This window comes from Martes martes (genome assembly GCF_963455335.1).
Source record: "Martes martes genome assembly, chromosome: 3".
Lineage (NCBI taxonomy): Eukaryota > Metazoa > Chordata > Mammalia > Carnivora > Mustelidae > Martes > Martes martes.
The window spans coordinates 188,200,604-188,228,211 of record NC_137890.1 but is presented as its reverse complement, the minus strand read 5'-3'; the positions used below and the strand labels follow the sequence as shown (position 1 = coordinate 188,228,211).

The 27,608-nt window shown below is 41.5% G+C and overlaps 1 protein-coding gene across 1 annotated transcript in view; it reads right to left on the bottom strand.

The window, feature by feature from the left end:
• The window catches only part of DNAH7 (dynein axonemal heavy chain 7), a gene marked incomplete at its 5' end in the record, with an annotated part of 250,182 nt that overhangs the window by 8,165 nt on the left and 214,409 nt on the right, over positions 1–27,608 (bottom strand). Inside the window, 7 exons of the mRNA XM_080799459.1 lie at positions 357–534; positions 2,352–2,504; positions 5,940–6,170; positions 15,508–15,645; positions 17,162–17,347; positions 22,530–22,691; positions 27,182–27,382. Coding sequence (XP_080655585.1) covers positions 357–534; positions 2,352–2,504; positions 5,940–6,170; positions 15,508–15,645; positions 17,162–17,347; positions 22,530–22,691; positions 27,182–27,382 — 1,249 coding nt within the window. The remainder of the gene's footprint in view (positions 1–356; positions 535–2,351; positions 2,505–5,939; positions 6,171–15,507; positions 15,646–17,161; positions 17,348–22,529; positions 22,692–27,181; positions 27,383–27,608) is intronic.

Sequence of the window (27,608 nt, the reverse complement as noted above, 5' to 3'; positions counted from 1 at the left end):
CTCTGCTTACTACTAATATCAGTTTATTGGAGAGGATGAGAGGTGGATGGGAACTAGGGAGTGAGAGCCTGGAGAGGGCATGAAAAGACAATTCTTTGAAGGAATTTGCTATAAAAGGGAGAGAGACATGGGACAGTTGCTGAGGGTATGTGGGTGTTAAGATGGTTGGAATTCTTTGTTGTTTTTAAGGTGGCAGGCTGTAAAAGTACAGTGCATGTTGATGAGAATTTCTTTTCCTCAACTACTTGAGAGTAACATACATGATGATTACAATTCTAACAGTTGAGCAAAGCAAGCAAGAATGTTGTCTGTTCAGTAGCTCGACAGAAGCCGACTCACTCTGCCGGCGCACTCACCGTCTTCCGGAGCGCGCTTATACTCCTTGTCCTCCATCACTTCATAGTCAAACCCGAGAAGGTCAATGGGGATGGTGTATTTCCTGGCATAGTTCTGCTGGGCACCAGTCAGGAAGGCTTGCGTGAAGAAGAAGCCAGAAAGCCAGAAGACTGGAGGAGGGCCAACCTCGTACCACTGCTGTGGGGTCCAAGCACACATGTTGTGAAGCTGGAGCCTTTCAACTTAGGGCTAGGGTTAGGGTTAACCTCACTAAATAAATAAAATTCACCCCCAGCACTCCCCCTGTTATGTTTTAGGTAGACTAAGAAGTGAGCCAACACGTTCAGGAATAAAACTTGGCACTGTCGAGGTTTTAAAAAGCTACTTGTTCCGTGTTTGTCTGACATCCATTTCATATCCATGGCATCGGCTGGGATGTCCCAATGGGGGTTAATGCAGAAGTGAATGTCTCTGTATGTGCCTAGTGATTCCTTCCAAAAAGCTCCACACAATGCTGAATATCTGATACACATTGTTGCACAATATATCATAGCTGTCATAGTCAACTAGATCCCTATAACATCTGATGATATTTTTCCCATTTTTTTCTCTCTAAATATTGGTGTCCAGTAGAATATTCCTTTGGAAGTTTTCCCACCTACTTTACCAAAATACAATGAAATCCGACATATGGAAACACAGTATTATACAAAGAACTTATGAAAGAAACCACAGTGAGAGCTTAAGATATCATAAATATCAAAAATACCCAAATAATTCTGTTCATATCATACTTTAAGAAGCTAATTGACTACTGACTTTAAATAGAAAATTATAGAAGTCAAATGAGTTTGAAGAACTTTTCCCTGTTAGAGTCCAAGGTGGAGCCTTCATCTTTCAAGATAAATCTTACTTCTTTAGTATCAACTCTAGTAATAACAAGAAGACCTGTGTTAGTCGAGGGAAGTTGAGTCTTTTTTTTTTTTTAAAGATTTTATTCATTTATTTGACAGAGAGAGATCACAAGTAGACAGAGAGGCAGGCAGAGAGAGAGAGAGGGAGGGGGAAGCAGGCTCCCTGCTGAGCAGAGAGCCCGATGCGGGACTGGATCCCAGGACCCTGAGATCATGACCTGAGCCGAAGGCAGAGGCTTAACCCACTGAGCCACCCAGGTGCCCCAGGAAGTTGAGTCATTTTATCCCTGCAGAAATTTTCTCACAGGCAGTTTTGATGCATTATGAACAGTATGTAGGAAATTAATACTTTTAATGAATATAATTAATAACATAGTTAAGCACCAGTATTGCCAGATAATTAGGAGACAGGTTTCTGCACACTCAACATTTCCAAGACAATTCGCCATGGAGATTATTACCGTGTTGGGCTGAACCGCAGTCTACTGACTTCATGATCTGGAAGAATGCTGGACAAGGAAAAGATAATGCTGCTTGCTAGTAGCTTGCCTGGCTTTCTAGGGTGCTCTGCTCTAGGAATCTATTTTGATGCTTAGTATTTAACGAAAAAATCAGCATAGCCAGGGGCGCCTGGGTGGCTCAGTGGGTTAAAGCCTCTGCCTTCGGCTCAGGTCATGATCTCAGGGTCCTGGGATCGAGCCCCGCATCGGGCTCTCTGCTCAGCGGGGAGCCTGCTTCCCTTCCTCTCTCTCTCTCTCTGCCTGCCTCTCTGCCTACTTGTGATCTCTGCCTGTCAAATAAATAAAATCTTTTTTTAAAAAAAGAATCAACATAGCCAGTTATTTTCTCTCTTTAAGCTTCACTGACTTGAGTGTGTTGTTTACTAACAATGAACACCTGCTCCTAAAGAAGCTTTCCAAGATTCTGTTTCCCGTATTCGTATTTTGACAGTTCAGTGTAACAGTTACATACATGATATGCAATACTGAGTCGTGGTCATTTGTGCCTGTAATACACAGTAAAACTAGATAGAGTAATGTCACATTAGGCATCCTGATGAAAATGCAATGAAGCCGTATATGACAGTTTAGATGAACTCACTTGCAAGAATTTCAGTCTTGAAAGGAAGTCGTTCACATAGCTCCCAAGTGGTTTAAGGCTTGGGTATGATTTACCCATCCACATTCCTGGAATTTTGACATTCAGAATGCTGCTAACCACTTCTTCAAGATCTGTAGACATCACCACAAGCCCCTGAAACATGTAAACGTTTGGGTAACGTGATAATACTGATTTTGGACAATCCTCTCTTAAAAACCTTTTTCATAATTATCCTTTGTTTAAACTTGTGATGAAAGCTGAGTCATATAGGAAAAAAGAAAAGATACATTCTTTTGCTGACAGTAAGTCATGGAGTCATTGAACTATTCCTTACAAAATATTGACAATTTTACTTTTAATCAAATTTTTGTGGAAAATTTTTTTACTGAGGTATAATTGACATGGAACATGGAACAGGTGACCCTTGAACAAATGGATTTGAACTGTATGGGACCATGTGGATGTTTTTCAATAAATACATTGAAATTTTTTTGAGATTTGTACCTATTTGAAGAAACTCACAGATGAACCAAGTAACCTAGAAATAATGAAAAATTTCAGAGAAAGTTATTGTAAGAATACAGTACATTATACATATTATGTGTTGACTGTTTATGTTATGGACAAGGCTTCCAGTCATCAGTTGGCTATTGGCAGTTAAGTTTTTGAGAGGTCAGGAGTTATATGTGGATTTTTGGCTACAAGGGGGTCAGCAACCCTAACCCCCATGTTGTTAAAGCCTCAACTGTATTAGTTTCATATGTACAATATGATGGTTTAGTATTTGGATATATTGCAAAATGGTCACAATAGTCTGGGTAACATCTGTCACCATACATAGTTACAGTATGAGAACTTTTAAGATTCACTCTCAACAACTTTTGACTTTGCAACACAGCATTAGTAACTATAGTCATTAGGCTATACATTGCACTCGCATGGCTTTTATTTTATAACTAAGTGTTTGTGCCTTTTGACTTCCTTCAGCCTTTTGCCCACCCTAGAAAAGTCTTAATACTTAGCTACTCACTAGCTATTAAATCACAGACTAACTTTGACTTAGTTTACTGCCTTTTTTTTTTTTGCCTTTAAAAAAAATTTTTTTTTATTAACATATAATGTATTGTTTGCCCCAGGGGTACGGGTCTGTGAATCATCAGGCTTACACACTTCACAGCAAGTTCACTACTCTTTTGAATAGATAACTGTTACATCTCCTGTCTTCTTAACAGGATAGTGATGAATATAAAATTAGAAAAATTATATGAAATCCTTTGGAAAGTTAAAATAGTCTCAGTTCCACCTATAAAGTCTAACTGATCTTATCCCATTTTGTTAATTATTTAAGTAAACTCTTTGCCCAACATGGGGCTCGAAATCATGACCCTGAGATCAAGAGTTGCATGCTCTACCAACCGAGCCAGCCAGGTGCCCCAGTCTAACCCATTTTGAATCCCTGGTGGACATATGTTAAAACTTTGAGGCCTTTAAAAATTACTGCCTTGTTGATCTTACAGTTGGGCCAGTTGCCATCATCATTTCTCTTTTCTCTATAGTTGACAGAATGACCCCTACTAACATACGGAGAAGATTTTAGAGTAAATTTAATATGTTCAACACCCACCCTTCCTTTGCCTCCTTTCCCAAATCCACTAAAACGGCAGTAAAAGAATTTATGTTTTAAGGGCATAAGCCTACAAGTGCCGAAAAAAATTAGGGCAAGACAAAATGGCAACACAGTGTTGGGAGCTAGAAAGCATCTGGACTGTTGGCAGGGGATGCTGAAGTCGGGCGTTAACCGGGTCCTAACCAGTAGAGGAGAAGCCAAACAGCAAGCAGACATACCGGGGAATACCCAAGAGTGTTTGGGACCGATGGCCCGAGATGAAAGTGAGGAGTGGAAGGTGTTGCCACATGAGAAGGGCTATTGAAATTGGGTCTCGAAAACAGAGTTCTAGGACTTCTCCCACAAATCTGCACGTTGCCTACCTTGAGTGAAACGTGGAAGGGAAAATAAGAAATCCCTGGGGGCTGCCAGGCTCAGCTGGGGGTCAGATTACCATCCTGAAGTCAGGAATTACATGAATGAATGTCCATTGGACGCTGCGACCCCTGAGGCCTCTCTCCCCTTTCCCCCAGAATGCCGTAAGGCAGGCCATTCTCTTCCAGGTCAAGGAGAAACCAAGGATCCTGAATGCCGCTTAGCCAAACATCCCAGCCAGACGACACCACAGCCGGCCCAGGAGACCCCTCTTTCCCTAATAGCTCCTATCCAACCTCTTTGCTCCTCCTCCACCAAAGCTACAACAGAAACAAGCTCAGCCGGAACTTCACTAGGATCGCTGCCTGCCTGCGCCCCTGCTCCCCTACAGTCCTTCCTGCAGGGGTCAGAGTGAACTGCTAAAGATATAAAACGGATCATTTCACGTCATTGCTTAAAACGCTCTGAAGACCTCCCCTTACTTTTATTTTTTAGAACAAAATTCATGATCTTAAACACGGCCAACAAGGCCACGATGAGTCTGTGGCTTTTCTCTGTCCTACAGTTTCCCTCACGCTCACCCCACTCCAGCCACAAGAGCCTTTCCTAGTGTTCCCGGGACCAGGCCAGGCTCGTTCTTCTCATGGTCTTTGCACTTACCGTATCCTCAGCCCGAATGTTCCGTGGTTTGCCGTTAAGCTCACACCCCCGCTCAAGGGTCAGCGCCTTTCATTTTGGGTCAGTCGTCTGACACAAAATGGGTTTCCCGCCCATCGCTCTCTATCCTCTCAACCTTTATTTTTTTCTCATGGAACTTAACATTTATCAAAATTATACATTTATTTTAAATTTTTTTCTCCCTAATCAAAACTTCAGCTCCATGTGGGCTCCAGGTGCCTCATTTGGTTAAACACCTGACTCTTGATTTCAGCTCAGGTATGAGACGGAGCCCAGTGTCCAACTCTGCGCTAGGCGTGGAGCCTGCTCGGGGTTCTCTCCCTCTCCTTCGGTGCCTCCCGCTCTCGCTCTCAAAAATGTATGTGCTGCCGAAGTGAGCACTCTCTCTCAAAAATAAAATAAAATAAAGATTGGTTGTTTATTATTTTTTTTAAAGGGTTGGGGTGCACCTGGGTGGCACCACTGGTTAAATGTTCAACACTTTGTTTCAGCTCAGGTCATGATCTCAGGGGCGTGAGGTCAGGCCCCTGACTCAGGCTCAGCACGGAGTCTGCTAAGTTTCTCTCCTGCTCTCCCTCTGCTCCTCCCCCCACTCTCTTTCTCTCTCTTTCAAATAAATAAACCTATAAAACTTAAGCTCTATGAAAGCAAAGGCTTGGTCTTTCTTACTCCTTTGTGTTTTCTTAGCACGTGTCCTATCTAGCAAACTATGCTATCTGATGTACGCAATAATTCCTTACCCACTTACGAACTGTCATCCCCAGAATCTTACATGTTCTTCAAGGGCAGGGATTTTGCTTCTATCCCCAGAATGAAGAAAGAACAGTGCTTGCACACAGTCTCCCCCCAGTAAATATTTGCTGAGTAAAATGAATGGTAAGTTACTGCAAGGATTTTTCTTTTATATATTTCCTTGTATATTTCCTTACCTTGATCGCTTTTTGAATGTCAATGCATGAGTCCCTTATGGTCTGCAACAATTTATTGAACCGTCCCATCTCTTGGACAAGCACGGTGTTCATGCTCTGAGTATACGTTGTCGGGTACCTCCTCATCGCAGCCTCAACATCAAAGTTGTGGGGAAGTTTGCCCAAGATGTCACCAGCAACCTCATCTATGACTTCATCTGAGGATTTTGCACCAGCGTCTGCTGAACGAGACTGTAAAGAATGCAAGAGAAAAATGAGAACTCCTCATTAAGTTGTAGGAATTGCTGAATGGGAAAACTCCTAAGGTAAATTTTGTGCGAGTGAGTACTATTCTGCTATTTAACTGATGATTCTTCTCTGCACAAGACTGACTGAAGTGATAAAAACAGGCACGGGATGGGGATTCAGGAGCAAACCATTGTTAGGGGGCAAGGAAGAGGGCATGGACAGTTGTTCACGGGCCAAAGAGGGTCTAGAGCAAGAAAATGAGCCACACATTGGGCTACCTAGGTAGAGGGGGAGTGGATGGTATGGAGAGAGGGAGAAAAAGCGATTATGTTGGTAGGGTGATTCAGAAATGATGAACTTTAACAGCCAGGAGAAGGAACTTTGATCTTGCTTTGAGAAGCTTGCCACAAAATATATTTGCCAATAACTCTGGTGCCTACTGGTTGCCAAAAGCAGAGATATAGTTTTGTCCTTGAACCAGAAGGGCAAAGAAAATTAGCTCGTCTCCTCAAAGCAGTTGCAAGAGTTATGGAGAAAGGCAGACTTTAGTGATCCACACTGAAACAAAGGAAGGGGAACTTCATTTCAATTTTAATTTTTTATGTTTATAGTGGCAGGGTGCGAATGAATCTATATTTTTTTGGAAAACCGTTTAAATCCTCACAATAAATGAATGTGTGTATGCACTTGCACATGCACGTTGAGAGAAAACAAGCACAATTAGAATATAAATGAATATATCTCATATTTTTTAAGCCCTAGGAAATTGTGTTTAGTCTTATTTCAGATTTTGTATTTCCTGGTTTCTTTACTGGCACTTGGGCATAAACACAAGAGCCATTCCCCAGACCAATATTTCTTGTTCTAATTTCTTTTCCTGTTCTGTTTTTTTAAGATATTTTAAATACATAATGTAAAAGTTTTGTCATTGTTAACTTGCTCTCCAAACTCTGCTGTTCTGGTCTCTTTGCCACTGAGTTGTCGTAAACCCAACGTAGAAGCAATGAACTCCTGCCTACCCGTTAGCATAATCGTACTTGCCAATCTGAGGGTGAGGATATTGAAAAAGGCTGTTTAGTTACATACTGAGAAGATACCCCAAGTGTATTTAGACTTATCGGTTTGGTTCTGAGTCATTTTCTGTTGGAACGAACCCACTGTTGTATGTGTTCCGTAACGTGGCACACCCCATCAGCCTTAAATAAAGCCAAAAGCCACCCTAAATGTCCTGTTGTCACTTCCCAGTGTATCACATGCATCTAATCCTCCTAGACATCTCCTTACTCATGTCTGTTCATCTACTTTTGTACTAAGGCAAGAACTAATTTTAGTGGAATTAGCATATGTGAATACGGATGTAAAAAATAGTCTTCTTCCTTTCTCCCTTATTGGAAAATGTCATCGGACAGTAGGCCAGAGCGAGGAGGACCATGGACTCTTCCGTCAAGGACAGCACACCATTTTATCCTCCTAATGTGGTTCTTTGAGCCCCCCCACCCCGCCCCATCGTCTCTTATTTCCTGCCCTGCTCGCTCCCAGCCCATCTTTAGAATCCAGAACAAGTTTAGCGTTAGGGTTCAGAACACAGATTCAGAACACAGACTACTGAGAGCCAGACTGCTTTGAGTCCCAGCTTGAATTTTACTAGCAGACCTTAAGCAAGCTACTTAATCATTCTGTATCTGTTTTCTAGCTGTAAAGTGGGAATAATTAGCCCTTACCTCAGAGGACTGCCGTATGCATCACACTGTCATACACGAAGCACTTAGAACAGTGTCAGCATACGGTCAGTACTATGTAAGTATTACCTATTATCATCATTATTCTGAGATTCCATAAAAGTAAAAACATTCCTAGAAGTCAGTTCATGGGATAATTCACCGGACCAAATAAACATTCTTATTCAAATTTTACTCGGTCGCTAAGGGAACTCTTACCATTTGGGCTAATCTGCTTTCAGAAATGAAAGAAACCAATGACGGAGCATTTCTGCTAATGGGAGAGCACAAGAGAAGATCTCTTAATAGAAGAGCAAGACTAAATGTTTTTTATTCAAATACACTGACTCGTGCCCATGGCATGCTGAGTTCTAATGCCTTAGATTACTCTCTGACATGTGCTTACATTTACGCTCTGGTAAGTGGAGCTGCACGTCTACAAACTGTCAGCGATATTTTTCTCCTCAACCTTTTAGTACATCCTTTACGTACTGCTGCAAGTCTTTAAATATGACGTAATCTGATAAAATACTGATGTGAAAGAAACTTTCTATGTAAACTACGTTACATGTTCTGGAACATTTGAAGAAGATAAGTTACTTTATCGGTTGCTGTTGAATTAGTAAGAGACTAGAAAACAGGCAAAAATTTAGACTGGATTCTGGCATGAAACCTCTTCCCACGTATCACCAAACCCCACCCCGCTGCACCCCGCAGGGGCATCTTTCCCCGGGCAGGTGTGACTGTGAGCCCGGGGGCAGGCGTCTCTCCCAGCGGACCCACACAGACCCCCTGCACGCACCAAGGCCACGGACCACGCACCACTCCAAAGTGTCAGCTTCAGTGCTGGTGGCAAGAGATTTTATTTGCTTATTCATGTAAGGGTGGGGGGGGCAAAAGAAAGTGTCCATGTGCACAAGAGGGGATGAAACAGAAGGGAAGGGAGAGGGAAGAGGAAGGAATCTCAGGGAGACTCTGCACTGAGCATGGACCCAGCTCGGGGCTCAACCTCACGACCGTGAAGTCATGACCAGGCCTGAAACCAAGAGTCAGACGCTTAACTGACTGAGCCACCCAGGAGCCGTTCTCCTGGTGGAAATAGGACCAGGCTTTCTTGCTCTTTTTCCCCCACTTTGGAATCAGGCTTAGAGGTTATTGTTTGTTTTTTCATTTCTTTTTTTCTTTCTTTGGATCAGGCTTCCTTTCTTTCTTTTTCTTTGGAAAACTATCTTACAGTTTTTTGTTTGTTTCTTTGGGAGTTTTTCTTGGCCCCTTTTCCTTTACTCAGATCAGGCTTTTTTTTTTTTTTTTTTTTTTTTTTTTAAATCAGGCTTATTTTAACAAATCAAAGCACACATAGTTAAAGGCCTAAACACTCCCTATTGCAAGAACCGAGGAACTCTGCAGAGGACTGACCTGTGGGGAAGAGCAGCCCAACTGCGAGCGCAGAGCGCACGCAGCACACACCGGAGACGCCTGCGGGAGTGCCAGGCCCTGGACAGTGTGCGACTCCTTCCTAGTGTTACTCTCAGTAAGTAAGTAATTAATAACAAAAATAACAAGTGTTCAAGTACCTGAAGACAGAAACCCAGACATAATGACAAGATGGGGGAATTCTCCCCTAAAGAAAGATCAAGAAGGAATCACAGCCAGGGATTTACTCGAAACAGATATAAGCAATATGTCTGACAAAGAATTTAGAACAGCAGTCGTAAGAACACTGGCTGGACTCGAAAGAAGCGTAGGAGACACCAGAGAAACCTTGGCTACAGAGATAAAAGACCTAAAAACTAGTCAGGCTGAAATGAAAAAATGCTACGACTGAGATGCGAACCTGACTGTATGTAATCACCGTGAGGATGGAAGGAGCAGAGGAACAAACAGGTGATACAGAAGATAAAATTATGGAAAATAATGAAGCTGAGAAGAAAAGGGAAAGAAAACTATTAGATCATGAATATAGATTTAGGGGACTCGGCAATTACATAAAGCATGACAGTAGCCATATTATAGGAGCCCCTGAAGAAAAAGAGTGGGAAAGGGGGGCAAAAGGTTTATTTGAATAAATTATGGCTGAGAACTTCCCTAATCTGGGAAAAGAAACAGGCACTACAGTCCAAGAGGCACAGAGAACTCCCCTCAAAATCAACAAAAACAGATCAATACCGAGACATATCATAGCAAAACTTGCAAAATACAAAGATAAAGAGAGAATTTTGCAGGTAGTGGGGAGAAAACATCCTTAACCTACAAAAGTAGATATATAAGGTTAGCAGCAGACTTGTCCACAGTAAGTCGGCAGGCCAGACGGGAGCGGGATGAAATAGCCAATGTGCTAAGGAGAAAAATATGCAGCCCAGTATATTTTACCCAGCAAGACTGTCATTCAGAATAGAAGGAAAGATAAAGAATTTCCCAGATAAGCAAAAACCAAAGGAGTTTGTGAACACTAAACCAGCCCTGCAAGAAATATTAAAGGGCGCCCTTTTAGTGGGAAAGAGAGACCAAAAAGAAACAAAGACTAGAAAGGAAACAGAGACAATCTAAAGGAAGAGCAACTTTACAGGTACAATGGCAACTTTACAGTTTTAAATGGCACTAAATCTTATCTATCAATAATTACTCTGAATGTAAATGGATTAAATGCTCCAATCAAAAGACATGGGGTATAAGAATGATTAAAAAAAATAAGACCCTTGGGGCGCCTGGGTGGCTCAGTGGGTTAAAGCCTCTGCCTTCGGCTCAGGTCATGATCTCAGGGTCCTGGGATCGAGCCCCGCATCGGACTCTCCGCTCAGCAGGGAGCCTGCTTCCTCTTCTCTCTCTGCCTGCCTCTGCCTGCTTGTGATCTCTCTCTCTGTGTCAAATAAATAAAGTCTTTAAAAAAAAAAAAAAGGAAAAAAAATAAGACCCATTATATGTTGCTTACAAGAGACTCATTTTAGACCCAAAGACACCTGCAGATTGAAAGTGAGGGGATGGAGGACAGTTTATCACGCTAATGGTCATCGGAAGAAAGCTGGAGTAGCCAGACTTATATCAGACCAACTAAATTTTAAACCAAAGTCTGTAATAAGGGATGAAGAATAGCACTATATCCTAATAAAGGGGTCTACCCAACCAGAAAATCAAGCAATTGTAAATATTTATTCTTCCAACTTCAGATCACCCAAATATCTAAATCAATTAATAACAAACATAAAGAAACTCACTGATAATACAGTAATAATAGGGAACTTTAACACCCCACTCATAGCAATAAACAGATCATCTAAGTAGAGGATCAACAACCAAACAAGGGCTTTCAATGACACACTGGACCAGATGGATTTCGCAGATATCGCTAGAACATTTCATCCTAAAGTGGCAGAATACACATTCTTTTTGAGTGAACGTGGAATATTCTCCAGAATAGATCACACACCCGGTCACGAATCAGGCCTCAACCAGTGCAGAAAGATTGAGAGCACACCATGCATATTTTCAGACCACAGCATTGTGAAACTTGAAGCCAACCACAAGAAAAAATTTGGATTGACCAGAAATACGTGGAGGTTAAAGAACATCCTACGAAAGGATGAACAGGTTAATCAGGAAATTAAAGAAGAAATAAAAAAAATTCATGGAAGCAAATGAAAATGAAAACACAGTAGTCCAGAAACATCTGGGATGCAGCAAAGCAGTCAAGGAGGGAAGTATACAGCAATACAATCCTACCTCAAGAAGCAAGAAAAATCTCAAATACACAATCTAACCTTACACCTAAAGGATCTAGAAAAAGAAGAGCAAATAAAGCCTAAAACCAGCAGAAAAATGGGAATGATAAAAAATTAGAGCAGAAATAAAGGATATAGAAATTTAAAAAAGAACAGCAGAACAGATCAACAAAACTAGGAGCTGGTTCTTTGAAAGAATTAACAAAATTGATAACCCCCTGGCCAGACTTATCAAAAAGAAAAAAGAAAGGACCCAATAAATAATCACTAAAGAGAGAGGAAAGATCACAACCAACACTGCAGAAACACAAACAATTATCAGAGTATATTATGAGCAATTATATGACAACAAATTGGGCCATCTGGAAGAAATAAATAAATTCCTATAAAAATATAAACTACCAAAACTGAAACAGAAAGAAACAGAAAATTTCAACAGACCAATGACCAGCAAAGAAACTGAATTAGTAATCGAATATCTCCCAAGAAACAAGAGTCCATGGTAGATGGCTTCCCAGGAGAATTCTACCAAACATTTAAAGAAGAGTTAACACTTAATCTTCTCAAACTTTTCCAAAAAATAGAAATGGAAGGAAAACCTCTAAACTCATTCTATGAGGCCAGAATTATCTTGATTCCAAAACCAGACAGAGGACCCTACTAAAAAGGAGAATTAGAGGGGCCCCTGGGTGGCTCAGTCAGTTAAGCATCTGACGCTTGATTTGGTCTCAAGTCATGATCTCAACATTGTGAGATCGAGCTGTGTGTCAGTCTCTGTACTCAGCATGGGGTCTGCTTGAGAGTTTTTCCTTCTACTGCTCCCACCCCGTTTCCTCTCTCTTTTTCTTTCTGTAAAAGAAATAAAACTTTTTTAAAAAGGGAAAATTTCAGACCAATATCCCTGATGAACATGGATGGAAAAATTCCCAACAAGATCCTAGCAAATTGAATCCAACAGGATGTTAAAAGAATTGTTCACCACAATCAAGTGGGATTTTTTTCCTGGGCTGCAGCAGTCGCTCAATATTCACAAGTCAATCAACAAGGTACACCACATTTATAAAAGAAAGGATAAGAACCATATAATTCTCTCAACAGACGCAGAAAAAACATTTGACAATATATAGTACCTTTCTTGAAAAAAACCTCAAGAAAGTAGGGATAGAAGGAATAAAGCTCAACATCATAAAGGCCATATATAAAAGACCCATAATTAGGGTGCCTGGGTGGTTTAGTGAGTTAAAGCCTCTGCCTTCGGCTCAGGTCATGGTCTCAGGGTCCTGGGATCGGGCCCTACATTGGGCTCTCTGCTCAGCGGGGAGCCTGCTTCCCTTTCTCTCTCTGCCTGCCTCTCTGCCTACTTGTGATCTCTCTCTGTCAAAATAAATTAAAAAAAAAAAAAAAAGACCCATAGTTAATACCATCCTCAATGGGGAAAAACTGAGACATTTTCTCCTAATGTCAGGAACATGACAGGGATGCCCACTATCACCACTGTTGTTCAGCATAGTACTGGACATCTTAGCCTCAGCAATCAGGCAGCAAAAAGAACTTTAAAACATCAGCAAGGAAGAAGCCAAACTTTCACTATTTGCACATGACATGATATTCTATGTAGAAAACCCAAAAGACTCCACCAAAACATTGCTAGAAATAATACATGAATTCAGCAAAGTTGTAGGATATAAAATCAACATGCAGAAATATGTTGCATTTCTCTACAACAATAATGAAGCAGCAGAAAGAGAAGTCAAGGTATCGATCCCATTTACAATTGCACCAAAACCCATAAGATACCTAGAAATAAACCTGACTAAAATGGCAAAAGATCTATACTCTGAAAACTACAGAACACTTATGAAAGAAATTGAAGATGACATAAAGAAATGGAAAAACATCCCATGCTCATGGATTGGAAGAACAGATATTGTTTGAATGTCTATACTACCCAAAGAATTTACACATTCAATTCAATTCCTATCAAAATACCACCAGCTTTACAGAGCTAGAACAAACAATCCAAAAATTTGTATGGAACCAGAAAGACCCCAAATAGCCAGAGGAATGTTGAAAAAAAACCCAAAAACCCAAAGATGGTGGCATCACAATTCCGTACTTCAAGCTCTATTACAAAGCTATAATCATCAAGACAGTATGGTACTGGCACAAAAACAGGCATGTGGATCAATGGAACGGAAAAGAATCCAGAAATGGACCTGAAGCTATATGGTCAAGTAATCTTTGACAAAGCAGGAAAGAATATCCAGTGGAAAAAAGACAATTTTTCAACAAATGGTGATGGGGAAACATGGACAATGACAGGCAGAAGGAAACTGGGCTACTTTTTTACACCACACACAAAAATAAATTCAAAATGGATGAAAGACCTAAATGTGAGACAGAAAATATCAAAATCCTAAAGAACACAGGCCGCAACCTCTTTGTCCTTGGCCGTAGCAACTTCTTACTAGACATGCTCCTTGAGGCAAGGGAAACAAAAACAAAAATGAACTACTGGCACTTCATCAAGATAAAAAGCTTCTGCCCAGTGAAGGAAACAATAAGCAAAAGTAAAAGGCAGCCTACGGAATGGGAGAAGATGTTTGCAAATGACATATCTGATAAAGAGTATGATCCAAAATCTGTAAAGAACTTATCAAACTCAATACCCAAAAAACAAATAATCCACTTAAGAAATGGGCAGAAGACATCAATAGACATTTTTCCAAAGAAGACATCCAGATGACTAATAGACACTGAAAAGTTGCTAAACATCATTCATCATTAGGGAAATACAAATCAAAACGACAATGAGATACCACCTCACACCAGTCAGAATGGCTGAAATTAACAACTCAGGAAAAAACAAATGTTGGTGAGGGTGTGGAGAAAAGGAACACTCTCGCACTACTGGTGGGAACGGAAGCTGGTGCAGCCACCGTGGAAAACAGTATGGAGTTTCCTCAAAAAGTTAAAAATAGAGCTACCCTATGACCCAGCAATTTCACTAAGAGGTATCTACCTAAAGTATAGAAAAGTACAGATTTGAAGGGAGCACAGGCACCCTGATGTTTATAGCAGCACTATTGACAACAGCAAACTATGGAAAGAGCCCAAGTATCCATTGCATGATGAATAGATAAAGGAGACGTGGTGTGTATGGGATAGATAAAGGAGATGTGTATATATATGTACACACGCACACAGGAATATTCCTCAACTATCAAAAAGAATGAAATCTTGCCATTTGCCATGTCGTGGATGGAGCTATAGGGTACTATGCTAAGTGAAATAAGTCGGTCAGAGAAAGACAAATACCATATGATTTTGCTCATATGTGGAATTTATGAAACAATATGGATGAACTTAGGGAAGGAAAAATAAAATAAGATTAAAACAGACAGGGAGGCAACCCATAAGAAACTCTTAACTATAGAGAACAAACGGCGGGTTGTTGGAGGCAGTGGGGGATGGGCTAGATGAGTGATGGGTGTTAAGGAGGGCACTTGTGATAAGCACTGGGTGTTACGTTTAAGTGATGAATCACTAAATTCTACTCCTAAAACCAATACTACACTATACATTACCTAACCTGAATTGAAATGAAAACTTGGAAGAAAAAGAAAATACAATGCACTTGAACACGGTTTCTGTAGGAAAGGCGAAATGGAACTCCTAGCAGCTGAACGATACTCCAGATTCTTTCCAAATCAAAAGACTGATGGGGAAAAAGAAAAAGCCAACCCAAACCATATGCTCATATACTTCATGTTTAAATTCATATTTAAGGTACATAGGAATTTTCATCTTTTTCCTTTAAATGGTTCTCCGCTGGAACAGATGGCCCATGCTGCTTGGGCAGCCTCCCTTCCAGCCACAGAAGCTGGTTCCTACTCGAGCGCATACCTGGGTGAGGAGGATGTTATCAAACAGCAGTTGAGTTTCTGACTGATCCTTAGTGATATCGGCGTTGGCGTTCATCCCAAAGATTTCTGGTGCAGGGTTCAGCGGCAGAGTCTTTGTGTATTCGATGTAGCTCTTGTGCTGCAAAGATGAATAACAAAGAGTCAGGAGGTTGCAAATCAATTATCCTGCAGAACTTTCTCTCGGAGAAGAGAAAATTTCCAATACTCGAGTTATTGAGTGTATGAGCCTGTGGAACTGGACACCCAATGCTTTCATTTTCTTTCAACCTGGTCCAAAGTATATATAAAAAAAAAAAAAGGAAACATTTAGGAAGAAAAAAATAAAATGTCCCATTCAATTGGAATGGATTTTAAAATGGAGAGAGGCCTATCCCAGCCACCTTATTTAGAAAATTTCTTCTGGAGAAATTTTTCTGTGCCACGTTTACTGATGATTGTTCTTCATTGATTGCAATAAAAATAATTTTTTTCTCTTAACTCTGATTTTTCTATTTCCTCTTGTGATAAATCCGTGTAATTCAGAAAAGTAAACATTACCCACATGTTTATTATCCTGAGATAATCACCATTAACATTTCTTCTTATGCATATGCACACACATTTTGTGTTTTATTTACATGGACTTCTGTCAAAATTGCAAACCTTTCTTCAGGCTCACACAGTCATACCAACACTTATAGACACATATGGTGGGTGGGGGTGGGGGACTGGTCACTGACGGTTTCTCGAAATGGGTCATGTTACATACACCTGACTTCATCTCGCCTTTTTCTCACGTGAAATCCTGATACCTCTGGTTCCACGTGTGGGCCTCGTCCACTTACTTAGTGACCAAGGCTCTGGGACTGATCCTCTCTTCATCCCTGTTGACATCTGCTCTCAGCTAGCATTAATCCTAATGGACGGCGTGGTTATGGTACGTGCCTCTGATGCATGCGGTCATAGGTTTAACTTTCAACACATGCCCTTCTGACTTTTCGGAATAAAATGAGAACCAACTGAATTGTCCTGGCAGTCCCTGGGCGCCTACTGTGTGATCACGCGAAGGCAGGTACCGCATCTTCCACTGGGCGGACCTGGAAACAGGTGCAGAAGGAAACGGACTCTTGGCAGTAGATGGTTCTGTAACTCTCTTCCCCTCTCTATCCGTGTGGCCTTGGGCAAGTCATTCGACTTCAGTCAACCCGCTTCCTCATTTGTAAAAAGGGCAGAGTAATAATACTGATGTTAATTTGATGCTCTCGTGAGATAATTACTGTACCGCTTTGTAAATAAGTAAGCATCATCTAGATATTAACTATTATTGTTAATATCATTTTGTAACCCTTCTCGTGTGTATTTCCATTTTAACTGGGGACAGTGTCTTTTTACCAAAGGGACAAATTCATGACGATAGAATTTCAGGTCACTAAGAAAGATCTTCTTGGGTGAATGGCGTTTCTGAAATTCCTCACATTAGAGCAAACAGCAAACCACTACCTACATATGCATGAGGCTTGTTTCAAGAAGGCTGGGAAAAGCACACAGGATGGTTAACCAAAAAAAAGGAGGCCTCTGGGGGACAAACAATCACCATTGTATCAGAGGAATTTCAGGTTTTACTGCTTTTTCGTTTTCTTGAAGGGGGTACTTACATCACCAGAAGGAGGAACGAAATAGATGCCGCTTGAGTCGAATTTATAGCTTGGGTTTTGGACTAATTCTTTGTTGAAGAATTTGTTCAGAATGCTGTGCAGCGTGCGCCGGTCCCAGTCGTCGGTCACCCGGCCCCCGTAGTTGCACTCCCCTGTCATGTACCGCAGGGCTTCGTACGGCAGTTCCTAGAATCCAGAGTTCGAGTCACTCCACCAGCGGAGAGTTTCCAGCAGCGTGCAGAGGCATGCAGAGCTGTGTTTCCTGCCCGCTCCTGTTATTAAACTGCTTACAAAAATTTGCATTAAACCCAATTTCTCCTTCTCTGCTCACTGTAGTGATGTCCCCCCGACTCGTCTTCTCCTCGTGTGGTTTGTCCTTTCCATTCAATCAATGCAGAGGACAGAATTCATCTATCAACGGGGCCCTCGCTCACTATCCAAGCAACACTGACTGACCCACCTGCTGTGTGCCAGACACAGAATGAGTGAGACCAGAATCCCATCCCTGAAACACTGACATTGCTGACTGCCATTTAAAACAAATCCAATATAATTCAGAGGTAATCAGGATAAATTTCCTGCAGTTTTTATATCCCTCTGGGTTTGACAATTGGAATCCCTGTAGAGGCAATTTTGCATATAATTTTTTACCAAAGCTCAGATTATAAGATGTCTTTTACCGTTTCATGAAATACTCTTTTAAAATAGTTTAATAATTCAAGAAACAAAACAGAGGAACATGGGGGAAGGGGGAAAAACTGAGAGAGGGAAGCAAACCGTAAGAGACTCTTAATGAGAGAACAAACTGGGGGTTAATGCAGGGAGGGGGGTGGGGGATGGGCTAGGTGGGAAATAGGATTAAGGAGGGCACTTGGGGTGAGAACTGGATGTCATACGTAAGGAACGAACTCCTGAAACCAATATTACACTACATGTTTACTAACTAGAATTTTAAAACTCGAAACAAAAAAAAAATTTTTTAAACTCTCTTCTAATATTGGACCCTTCAGTCACTCCTAATTTACCGCTGTGTTAAATTATGTTTCATTAAATATACATTTCTTAAAATTTCTAATGATTCTTTGATTTTTGATTTTTGATTTTGATTCCTGAAAAGGAAACTACTATGGAGTTTATAAAAAGGAGTTTATAAAAAGCAATTGATTAATGTCACTAAGCTACTCTTTCATTTTTTTTTCTTTTTTTTTAAAGAAGGCTCCATGCCCAGCTTGGAATCCAATGAGGGGCTTGAACTCACACTCTGAGATCAAGACCTGAGCTGAGATCAAGAGTCGGACACTTAACTGACTAAGCCACCCAGGCGGCCCACCAAATTGCTTTTCTGAAAGGCTATAATAATTGTAGGAATCAGTTTTAAAATGTTTGCTAATTTGTTTGACCAAAGATAAGTAATACTGTGTTAACTTGCTTTCTTAGAATATCAGTGGAGCTTATAGTTTTTTCATGTTTAATAACATGTATTCTGTGAACTAGCCTTCTACCCATTTTTTTCAATTAAAGTTTTAATAGCTTTATTATATATGTATTATAATATATATAATATATGTTATATATTATATATACTATACATACATAGTATACATAAGCTGTTTTATACATTATCCTTTTTAATCAAATTTGTGGAAATATTTTTTCCTTTTAGTTTGCTTTTTTATTATATTCTCTGATATGAAGAATTTTTAAATGTTTATGAGTGCAAAAGTATTAATTGTTCATATTGTAATATGTTTTATCATCAGCATAAATACTTAAAAATACACCAGCAATTCAGAGCATTCTATGTCTCATTGCTCTCAACAAAACTGAGCATTATCACTTAGGAGAAAAAAGTGACAGTTAAACAATAGCATTGTTTAACTCCAGGTGTATTTTTAAATTTTTAAAAATATTTTTAAAATATTTTTTATTTTTAGTAATCTCTATACCCAGGGGAAATTTGCTGAATTAGGGGTTGGAAGTGATGAGACTTGTTATTTGTTAGGACTAGAATAAAAGGCAGAGAATTTAGGAGAACTTGTATCAGTGACAGTTTCTCCACAAGACTTTGTGGAAAAACAAACAGAATCAGGACGAACTCCAGCATGTTTATGTTCTCCCAACTTCAAATGTGATGGGAATTTGATCAGATGCATGTACTGCCTGGACTTGCCTTGTTAACCTCATAAAAATGAAACATAGCAAGAAAACTCACTGGCAAAGTACGTACGTAGTATACGAGGTAGACCAAAGGTGAACCAGCTGGCCTCTGGGAGGGCCTCCTGATGCAGAGGAAAGAGGAGAGGGGGACGTGTTTGATCACGTAAAAAGGGTTAAACCTGCCAACCTGCCGCAGAACTGATGGTAAGATGTTCTTTCTCTCAGCAGTTTGATCACAACCAGCCGATCACACTGGGGAGTGCATTCTCCCAGGGGCCCAGGGATGCTGGCTGGGGTTGGGGAAATCATGGCAGCTTGCTGCTGGGCCCTCTGGGATGAAGGTTGAGACCACAGATGGAGAGAGTATAAGTATCCAGCAAAGCTGGAAGTCAGCAACTTGTATGCAAGGGCGTACACAAAGTCATTCATTTTTGCATTGCTTATTAGCAAAAACTAAAAAGGAAATAGAATCCTAACAGTGAGCAAAGGGGGAATGCTGTGTAAGCAGCCATTAAGCAAAGATCTCTGTCTACTTTGGAAGTTGTCCACAATATATGCAGAATGAAAAAAGCAAGCTGAAAATGATTGTGTGAATACGATTATGTTTTTCAGAAAAAAACTTGTGTGTATATTGTGTTTATGTATGTCTGACTTATATGCATATAGGAAAACTTCTGCACAGATATGTCCTAAGCTATGAAATTGGTTGCTTTGGAGTAAAAGTAGGGTGAGAGGGAGGTGTGGGCCTTAAACACACACACACAAATATACACACACACCCCCACAGAACAAGAAAAACAAAGCCATTGCCCATCTGCCAAGCAGATTATATCTATCTACTATTATTTTCTTCTTTTCCAGCTTAATTTTTCCTATTTCCTTTCTTTAATCCAACAGGAATGACATAGTACAAAAAATCTAACTTGTTTTTTTCTAATAGTAAATAATAATTCTATCATAATTTATTGAATACTTCTATCTCCTATTCATTTTATTTTTTTCTCTTTATTTTTCTTTTGAATTCTAGTTTGTTAACATATAATGTAGTATTGGTTTCAGGAGTAGAATTTACTGATTCATCTCTTACATATAACACCCAGTGCTCATCACTGGGTAACACTAGGTATTACATATAACACCCAGTACCCATCACCCATTTACTCTATCCCCTCCCTCACTGCCCCTCTGTCCTGTTCATGTTAAATGCTGCAATTACAATGCCAAATCCTACACGTGGTATTGATGCCATTTTTATCGAGAGCTTGAAGATCTTTCCACTCATCATGATTCATTCATAAGACAGACACTTACTGAGTCATCTACCTCTTATACATATTTAGGCACTAAGCATACACCATAGAGTCTAGTGGCTCATAATCTGAAAGAATGTGTTCTGCTCGGCACCAAAGTTTGTCATTCCCAGTGTCAGACATGCATCAGCAGCTCTGTCAAGACTCTCCGAGCGGGGGCACCTGGGTGGCTCAGTGGGTTAAGCCTCTGCCTTCAGCTCGGGTTGTGATCTCAGGGTCCTGGGATCGAGCCCCGCATCGGGCTCTCTGCTCGGTGGGGAGCCTGCTTCCTCCTCTCTCTCCGCCTGCCTCTCTGCCTACTTGTGATCTCTCTGTCAAATAAATAAATAAAACCTTAAGACTCTCCGAGCGAAGTGGGGCCGGGCAACCCATGTTTCTAGCTACTGAGCTAGAGTATGTTAGGGGAAGGGTAACAGAAATGATAGGCAAGTAGATCATAAAAGACCAAAAGTCTGGAATCGTCTCCTGCTTTCATCCGCATTCACCTACAGTGATAAGGACTCTCAGCACAATGTTGGACAAGGGACTCGCAACGCAAGTTACACGTAGAAATGTGCCAAGAGGAGGCATACTTGGTCCTGAGTCTGAGATGGTCGTTCAAGAGCTACTCCCCAAGGCAAACAAAGGTGGAGCACAGGAAAAGGCACTTGAAGTAGAAGGAAAATACATGGTGAGGCTCAGAGATTCGAACAGCACATCATAGTGAGAGAAGAGCAAGGGGATTGTGGGAGAGTGGTGCAGCAGTCCCCACTTGTCCGCAGGAGATGCGCTCCAAGTTCCCCAGCGGATGCCAGACGCCACCGAGAGCTGGGTTGCCCATGTGTACAAGCCTATGACAGAGTTTATGAGTTAGGCACAGTAACAGGTTAACAATGATCACATAGTAACTAATAATGAAACAGAACAACTACAACAATCTCCTGTCATAAAATGCAAGTGAGTGTGGTCTCTCTCCAAATACCTGACTGCACTGTACCCACCCTTCTTGCAGTGATGCGAGAGGATAAAATGTCTCCGTGATGAGAGGACGTGGGAGGAATGACACGGGCTTTGTGACGTAGCGTTAGGCACTACTGACCTTCTGACACTATGTCAGAAGGAAGAGCATCTGCTTCCAGACTGCACCTGACCGCAGGTGACTGAGATTGAGGAAAGCAAAACCGAAGATGAGAGGGCCCCCCGGTATAGGACATGGGCTAGAGCGGGGAAGGGGAGTAGAGGGTGGTAGGGTGTGGCTTGGGAGGGATAAGGAATAACTGAGTGTCAGTGACTCCCAGATTTCTAGATTGAGGTTGGGTGGGAGTTCTATTACTTTGATGCAGGCAGAGACTTGAAAATGGGTCCTGGCAACAGTATTCCTTAAGATAATCGTTCCTCATGTTTTTCCAAAATTTCCCCTACTCCTTGACCTGCTCTCCAACCACTGACATTGGGTGGTCACCAACAGTCAATCCTTAGTTCTTTTCTTAGGCTACAAGGCCTTCCTTTTAAATTTCAGATGTTCTCAGGTCTCTCTTAACACTTTAACAAAGTAAATCTCTGGTTTGTGTTTACTTCCTTCCCTTGGGCTATATTTTTCATTTCAGAGCCCGGATGATTTATGGTCTTCTCAACTCCTTTCAAAATAAGTATAATACACTCACTTCTTAGATTCCCACACATTTATGTGTCAAACATAAATGATAAAATATAGGTTCCTAATAGACAAACCAGTGTCCTAACCACCTACAATAGCAGTTATGATATCCTGTTATAAGAAAGTATTACTTAAGACGCTGTTGGGAATTATTCATTACTCATTTTATAAGAGTAGAAATAATCGGGAAGTCCCTGCTCACTATACAAACACAATGTGATAAGGAGCAAGATAAGTCATGTCCTTGCTGTGATTTTTACGATACCTCATACTGGTTCAGGAACATGTGGAGTTGCTGTACACTGATTCTTAGGTCAGTCTCGTTGAACTCATAAGGAATATTCCACCCCAGGGGTCCAAATTTCCGTCTCTCTTGTACCAAAGCATGAAAGAAACAGAGGCCGTAAAGTAATTTCTTGAATTCCTCCTGTAGTGAAAAGAAATGGCACCACATCATTTCCCTCCTAACATTACATTATACTTACCATTTTTTAAGCTGAAAGTAATGTTTTATTTCAAATATATCCATCCCAAAGTACACCAGCACAGAATTCACTATTTCTACAGGCTATTTGGGCAAAAATATGTCCATTCATACACATGTTCAGAGACACGCATAACTATGGATACCAGGTTTTTAGAGAGCACAGAGAGCTTGTCTGTTTAGCGTTACCTTATAGGCTGTTGGAGGTTCCAACCGAAGCATAACGAGGCAAGAGAAATGAATTCCAATGTGTGGTTCCAGACCACCATGGAGAAATTTCAGAGGAGACAGTTTAAACCAATTAAGCAGCTCTACAAGAAGGACTTTTGGATTAAAACTTTACAGCCTCATGACTTTCCAAGTTACTCTTAGGTAATAAGACGTCTTACAGTTACTTTGAATGGCAAAGCCAGCCTTGAATCAGAAATCAGAACGTATGATGCACCCTCCACGAGAATGCTATAAAGTGGTCAAAATAGAGTTTGAGAGAGGATTTGTGAATATTTCCTTGGCAATGTGCTGGGAGCCCTCTGGCCCCCATCCCCAAGGGAGAAAGAAGCATGGGGTGTATCTTCTTAGTCCAAGCCAGTGAGAAGGAATCAGTGGGGTCAGGCAGAGAGTTGATGCAGCTAGGATAGAGTGGAAAAGTACAAAACTTATGCCTGAAAGAGCGGAGCCGTGTATGACTGCACGTAACGGACTGGGAGAGGGAAATCAGAGACCCGCTCCAACGGTGGCCCAAGCCAGTGTGGATCCCAAGGAGCGGATGGGGAGTTGAGTTAAGAAAGTCAGCCAAGGGCGCCCCCGGCTGGCTCATTCCGTTAAGTCTGAAACTTGATTTCCCTTCAGGTCATGATCTCAGGGTGGTGAGATTGAGCCCTGCATTGGGCTCCGCGCTGGATGTGGGCCCTGCTTAAGATTCTCTCTCTCTCTCACTTTCTCCCCTTCCTCTTTCTCTATTAAGAAAAAAAAAAAAGGGAAAAGAAAGAGGAAAAAGAAAGTCAGCCAGGGGTCATTTGAACCATTTCTTGGTCAAGAGGACTCGTATCTTGGGGTGAGAAAATCCCTACAGTGAGAGCCTGTATGAAGTGAATGATACGAACAGCTGAAGGGGTCCAGAGCAGTCAGCCGAAGGAGGGACACGCCGGGGGTAACGGAGTCACAGTCAGAGTGTCCAGAAGGGGAGCCCAAGGAGAACCCATGAGAAGAGTCACAAGGGAAAAATTCAGCTTTAAACCCCTGCCAAGTCCAGAGAGCCCCAAGCAATCGCAGCCCGGGGCCCAGAATGTGCGTTGCACCTGCCCTGGGGCTGCACGTACCCAGACCGAGCGGTTAGGCTGAGCAGCCCCTGCCAGTGGGGTCTCAGAAACAAGGACGCCAGCGCTGTCCTATTCTCCCGGCAGCATGAAGCCCGCTGACCACAAGTCCTAGCGAAGTTTCTGGAGAATCAAAGCCTACATTTTATGTAAAAGCAAAGTATAATTAACATACTACACTGCACTTTCTGATTTCTGAATCAAGGCTGGCTTTGCAAGTGAAAATGACCATAGGTCATGTCATTATGTGACAGGAACCAGAAAAGCCATGAAGTTGCCCGAAGGTTTATCCAAGGGCAGGTAGAAATGTCCCCTGTGGAGTAAACTGAAAGGGAGAGTGGAGACAAAACAAAATAGCATCTGTTTAACCAAAGAGGTGGGAAAAAGCGAAGGGACACGTGCTCTGTGGGTTTGGGAACTATTTTACTTCATTTCATTTCATTTCATTTCATTTCATTTCATTTCATTTCGTTTCAAAGTAGGCTCCACATCGAGTGTGGAGCTTGAACTCAGAACCCGGAGATGGACACCCGAGTTGAAATCAAGAGTGGGACACTTAACCGACTGAGCCACCCAGGCGCCCCTAGAACTATTTTATACATGAACCGAGCAAATCGGTAAATGCGCCGATGATGTGAGAGCCCGGTGCCCAGTGTAGAAGGGACCTGCACACGTGGAATGCGGCAAAGTAAGAGCGAGCCCTGGGTGGAAGTCGATATCCTGTTTCAAACCCATCACCTCTGAAGTACGGGAATGAGTACGTACGTGTGCGTGTACTTATCTTAGCCACGTATAGGTGTGTATGTATTTGTATGTATGTGTATGTGTGTGAGAGTACATGCGTGTATTTCCAAGTTTTCTCCCCTGAAAGGACCAAGAGCCAAAAACAAGGCAGTAGTACCGAGCCCATCTAGAACCCAGATCCAGGTCTCTAAATGAGGACTCCACAGAAGACCTTTTTTCTGTGGCTGGTTCCAGGGTTGAATGACAGATAAGCCTGCAGCACCTTGTGCTAAAAAAGTAAGAAGGCTAAGTAACACAATAACAACAACAACAACAGCAGCAACAACAATAATAGTAATAAACGATGGGACCTAGGGCAGAGGGGCCAGCTTGAAGGTGCTCTGCTGACCAAACTGGGGACAATTTGAGCAAAGACTAAAGGATGGTAACGACCTGTAAATCACTGGGAGAAAAAGCAAGGAATTTGCGAGTCCGTACCAACAACACATAAATAAAGGGGGAGGTGGGAGGGCTGTTGCAATTGAGAGGAGCAGGTGTCAAATACGGGTGGAGCTAGAGTTGGAAATATCACAGAAAATTACTGCATCAGGCAAGATACTTCACTGACACTAAAGCTGGGCCTGGGTTGCAAGCCATTGGCATGGCTTGAAAATGTGTCCCCAGAGACTGATGATTAGTTGCAAGGGGCAAAGCGGTTACTACACACTGAAGAAATCAGATGCCACTTTCTCTGGGTGATCAAAATTCGTACCAGCAGTGAGGGATACATGAATATCGAGTACCTCCCAATGGGACAGTCTGAGGACACAATTTCATCAATGTCCTATTTTGGCTAAAAATGTGTAACTTGAATCTAATTGTGAAGAAATATCTGACAAGTGCCAAATGAGAAATGTTCTGTTAAAAAAAAAAAGAGGAGATGAATTCTGCAGAAAGGTCCATGTCCTCAAAGCCAAAGAAAGGCGGAGGCAATGTTCCAGATTAAAGGAGGCAAAGAGACATGACAACTAAAGGTCATTCTAACCCTAAACCAACCTGTAGTGAGCAGGGAAGGTGCCCTAAAGGACATGATTGAGTCAACGGACAAATATGGAACAGAGGAACCTAGACAGTGTGTCCTTGCCAAATCCACTAAACCAATACTGATGCCACGGTAAGATAATATCACTATTCTTAAGAAATAGACCTCAAAGTATTTACTTAGGGGCGAAGGGTTGTGACATATCCACCTTACCCACCAAAGCTATGTATTAACAGGAGGTGAATTGGGGTAAAGTTCTTCATACTAGTTCTATCCTCGCCACTTCTCTGTAAATTTAAAATCATTTCCCAATAAGAAGTCAAATGACAACGATGATGTATTCTTTTGACTTTTGAGGAGATTGGGCTTTTGGATTCGATTGTGTTTTGTGAATGCCTACACTTCCAGGATGCGTGACTTCCACCGGAGAGACCTTCGGATCTAGAAGAAAGGGAATGAGCGAAATGTTGCCAAAGGGCTTCTGTCCAGCCCATCACATGCAGACACGCCCTCACCACCTACCTGAGCGTAACCCACTCTGTCTGGACCTAATCAGTGCCAAAGTTGCTCAGACAGCGGGTCTTAGAAGCGCAGGACGAGGTTGGACTTAGGTTAAAACATAGGTGCTCGCTCTCTTTCAGTACCTAAGACTTTTGTTTAACGAAAGTCCTTCTTTATTTGTAACATTTCCTTTTGATGTGGGCTTAAACATATCCCGATATCAAAAGCGTGAGCTGTTTAATGGCAAAAACTTACCAAGGTTCATAACCCCTCTTAAAAAGAAACTCTTCCATTTTTAATTATGGTAAAACGCTGTGAAACCATTTTAGGTCACAGACATTCACACACAGAATTCTAATCATGAAAGCAGTAGGTGGTTTCCCTGCTTGCCTGGGAACGCTAAAAAAGACCCTTATGAGTCCCATCAATCAAGGAGTAAAATCATTTTGGCTCTCATTATAGTTATATGGAGGAAATATTTTTATGTTTTAATTTAAAGATATGGCTCCAAATAGCAGAGGGCTCAGTTAATATCCTGAAACAAGATTCTCCAACCTTGCAGATTCGTACTGGGAATGGCTTACAGCTGACTTTCTAAATAGAAAGCTACATTATTAATGACACCGCGGAAGATCTCAGCTGAGCAGAAATGAGGCTGGTGGTAAAATTAAAATAAAATATTAATACAATTGACTTCAGCATAGTCAATAATCAGTAATCAAAACCAACGGCACTGCGGGGCAGGAGGCCCATTTAATTTGTAGTTTCATTCAGCCACACACATCCGTGATCACCAGGGGCCACTTGAAGCGTTCACAGGGCTGAGGTAACAAGACTTAGCCATTACTAACAGGCTTTTTGCAGCTGCCAAAGAACTCCGGGTCAGAGATCGGGTCCATGAGGTATGATCGAATAATATTAGCTCGTAAACCTTTCGGTGCTTCATTGGTCATTTTCACGCCATTCTGCAGGACAGACACGGGAAAGTTTGGTGATGGGTAACTTGTCAGCCAAATGCGGAAATCCGGATGTGTGGATTCTGGGCTTAATTCCTACAAAAAAGGAAATTAGAACATGAATGGGTACATAAAATCCAAGGGAAATCTCCAGATCGTATGTGCACGGGATGGCTTGGAGTGAGAGGAGGCATTTCTACAAAAGAGAACCTACTGCTGCAATTGAAGGCACGAGTCTTAAAACTGGATTCTGCCCCCGAAACAACATTCTTCATTGAGAAGGCCCAGAGCGTTGCCATGCTTCTCGATAAATTTAAATCAT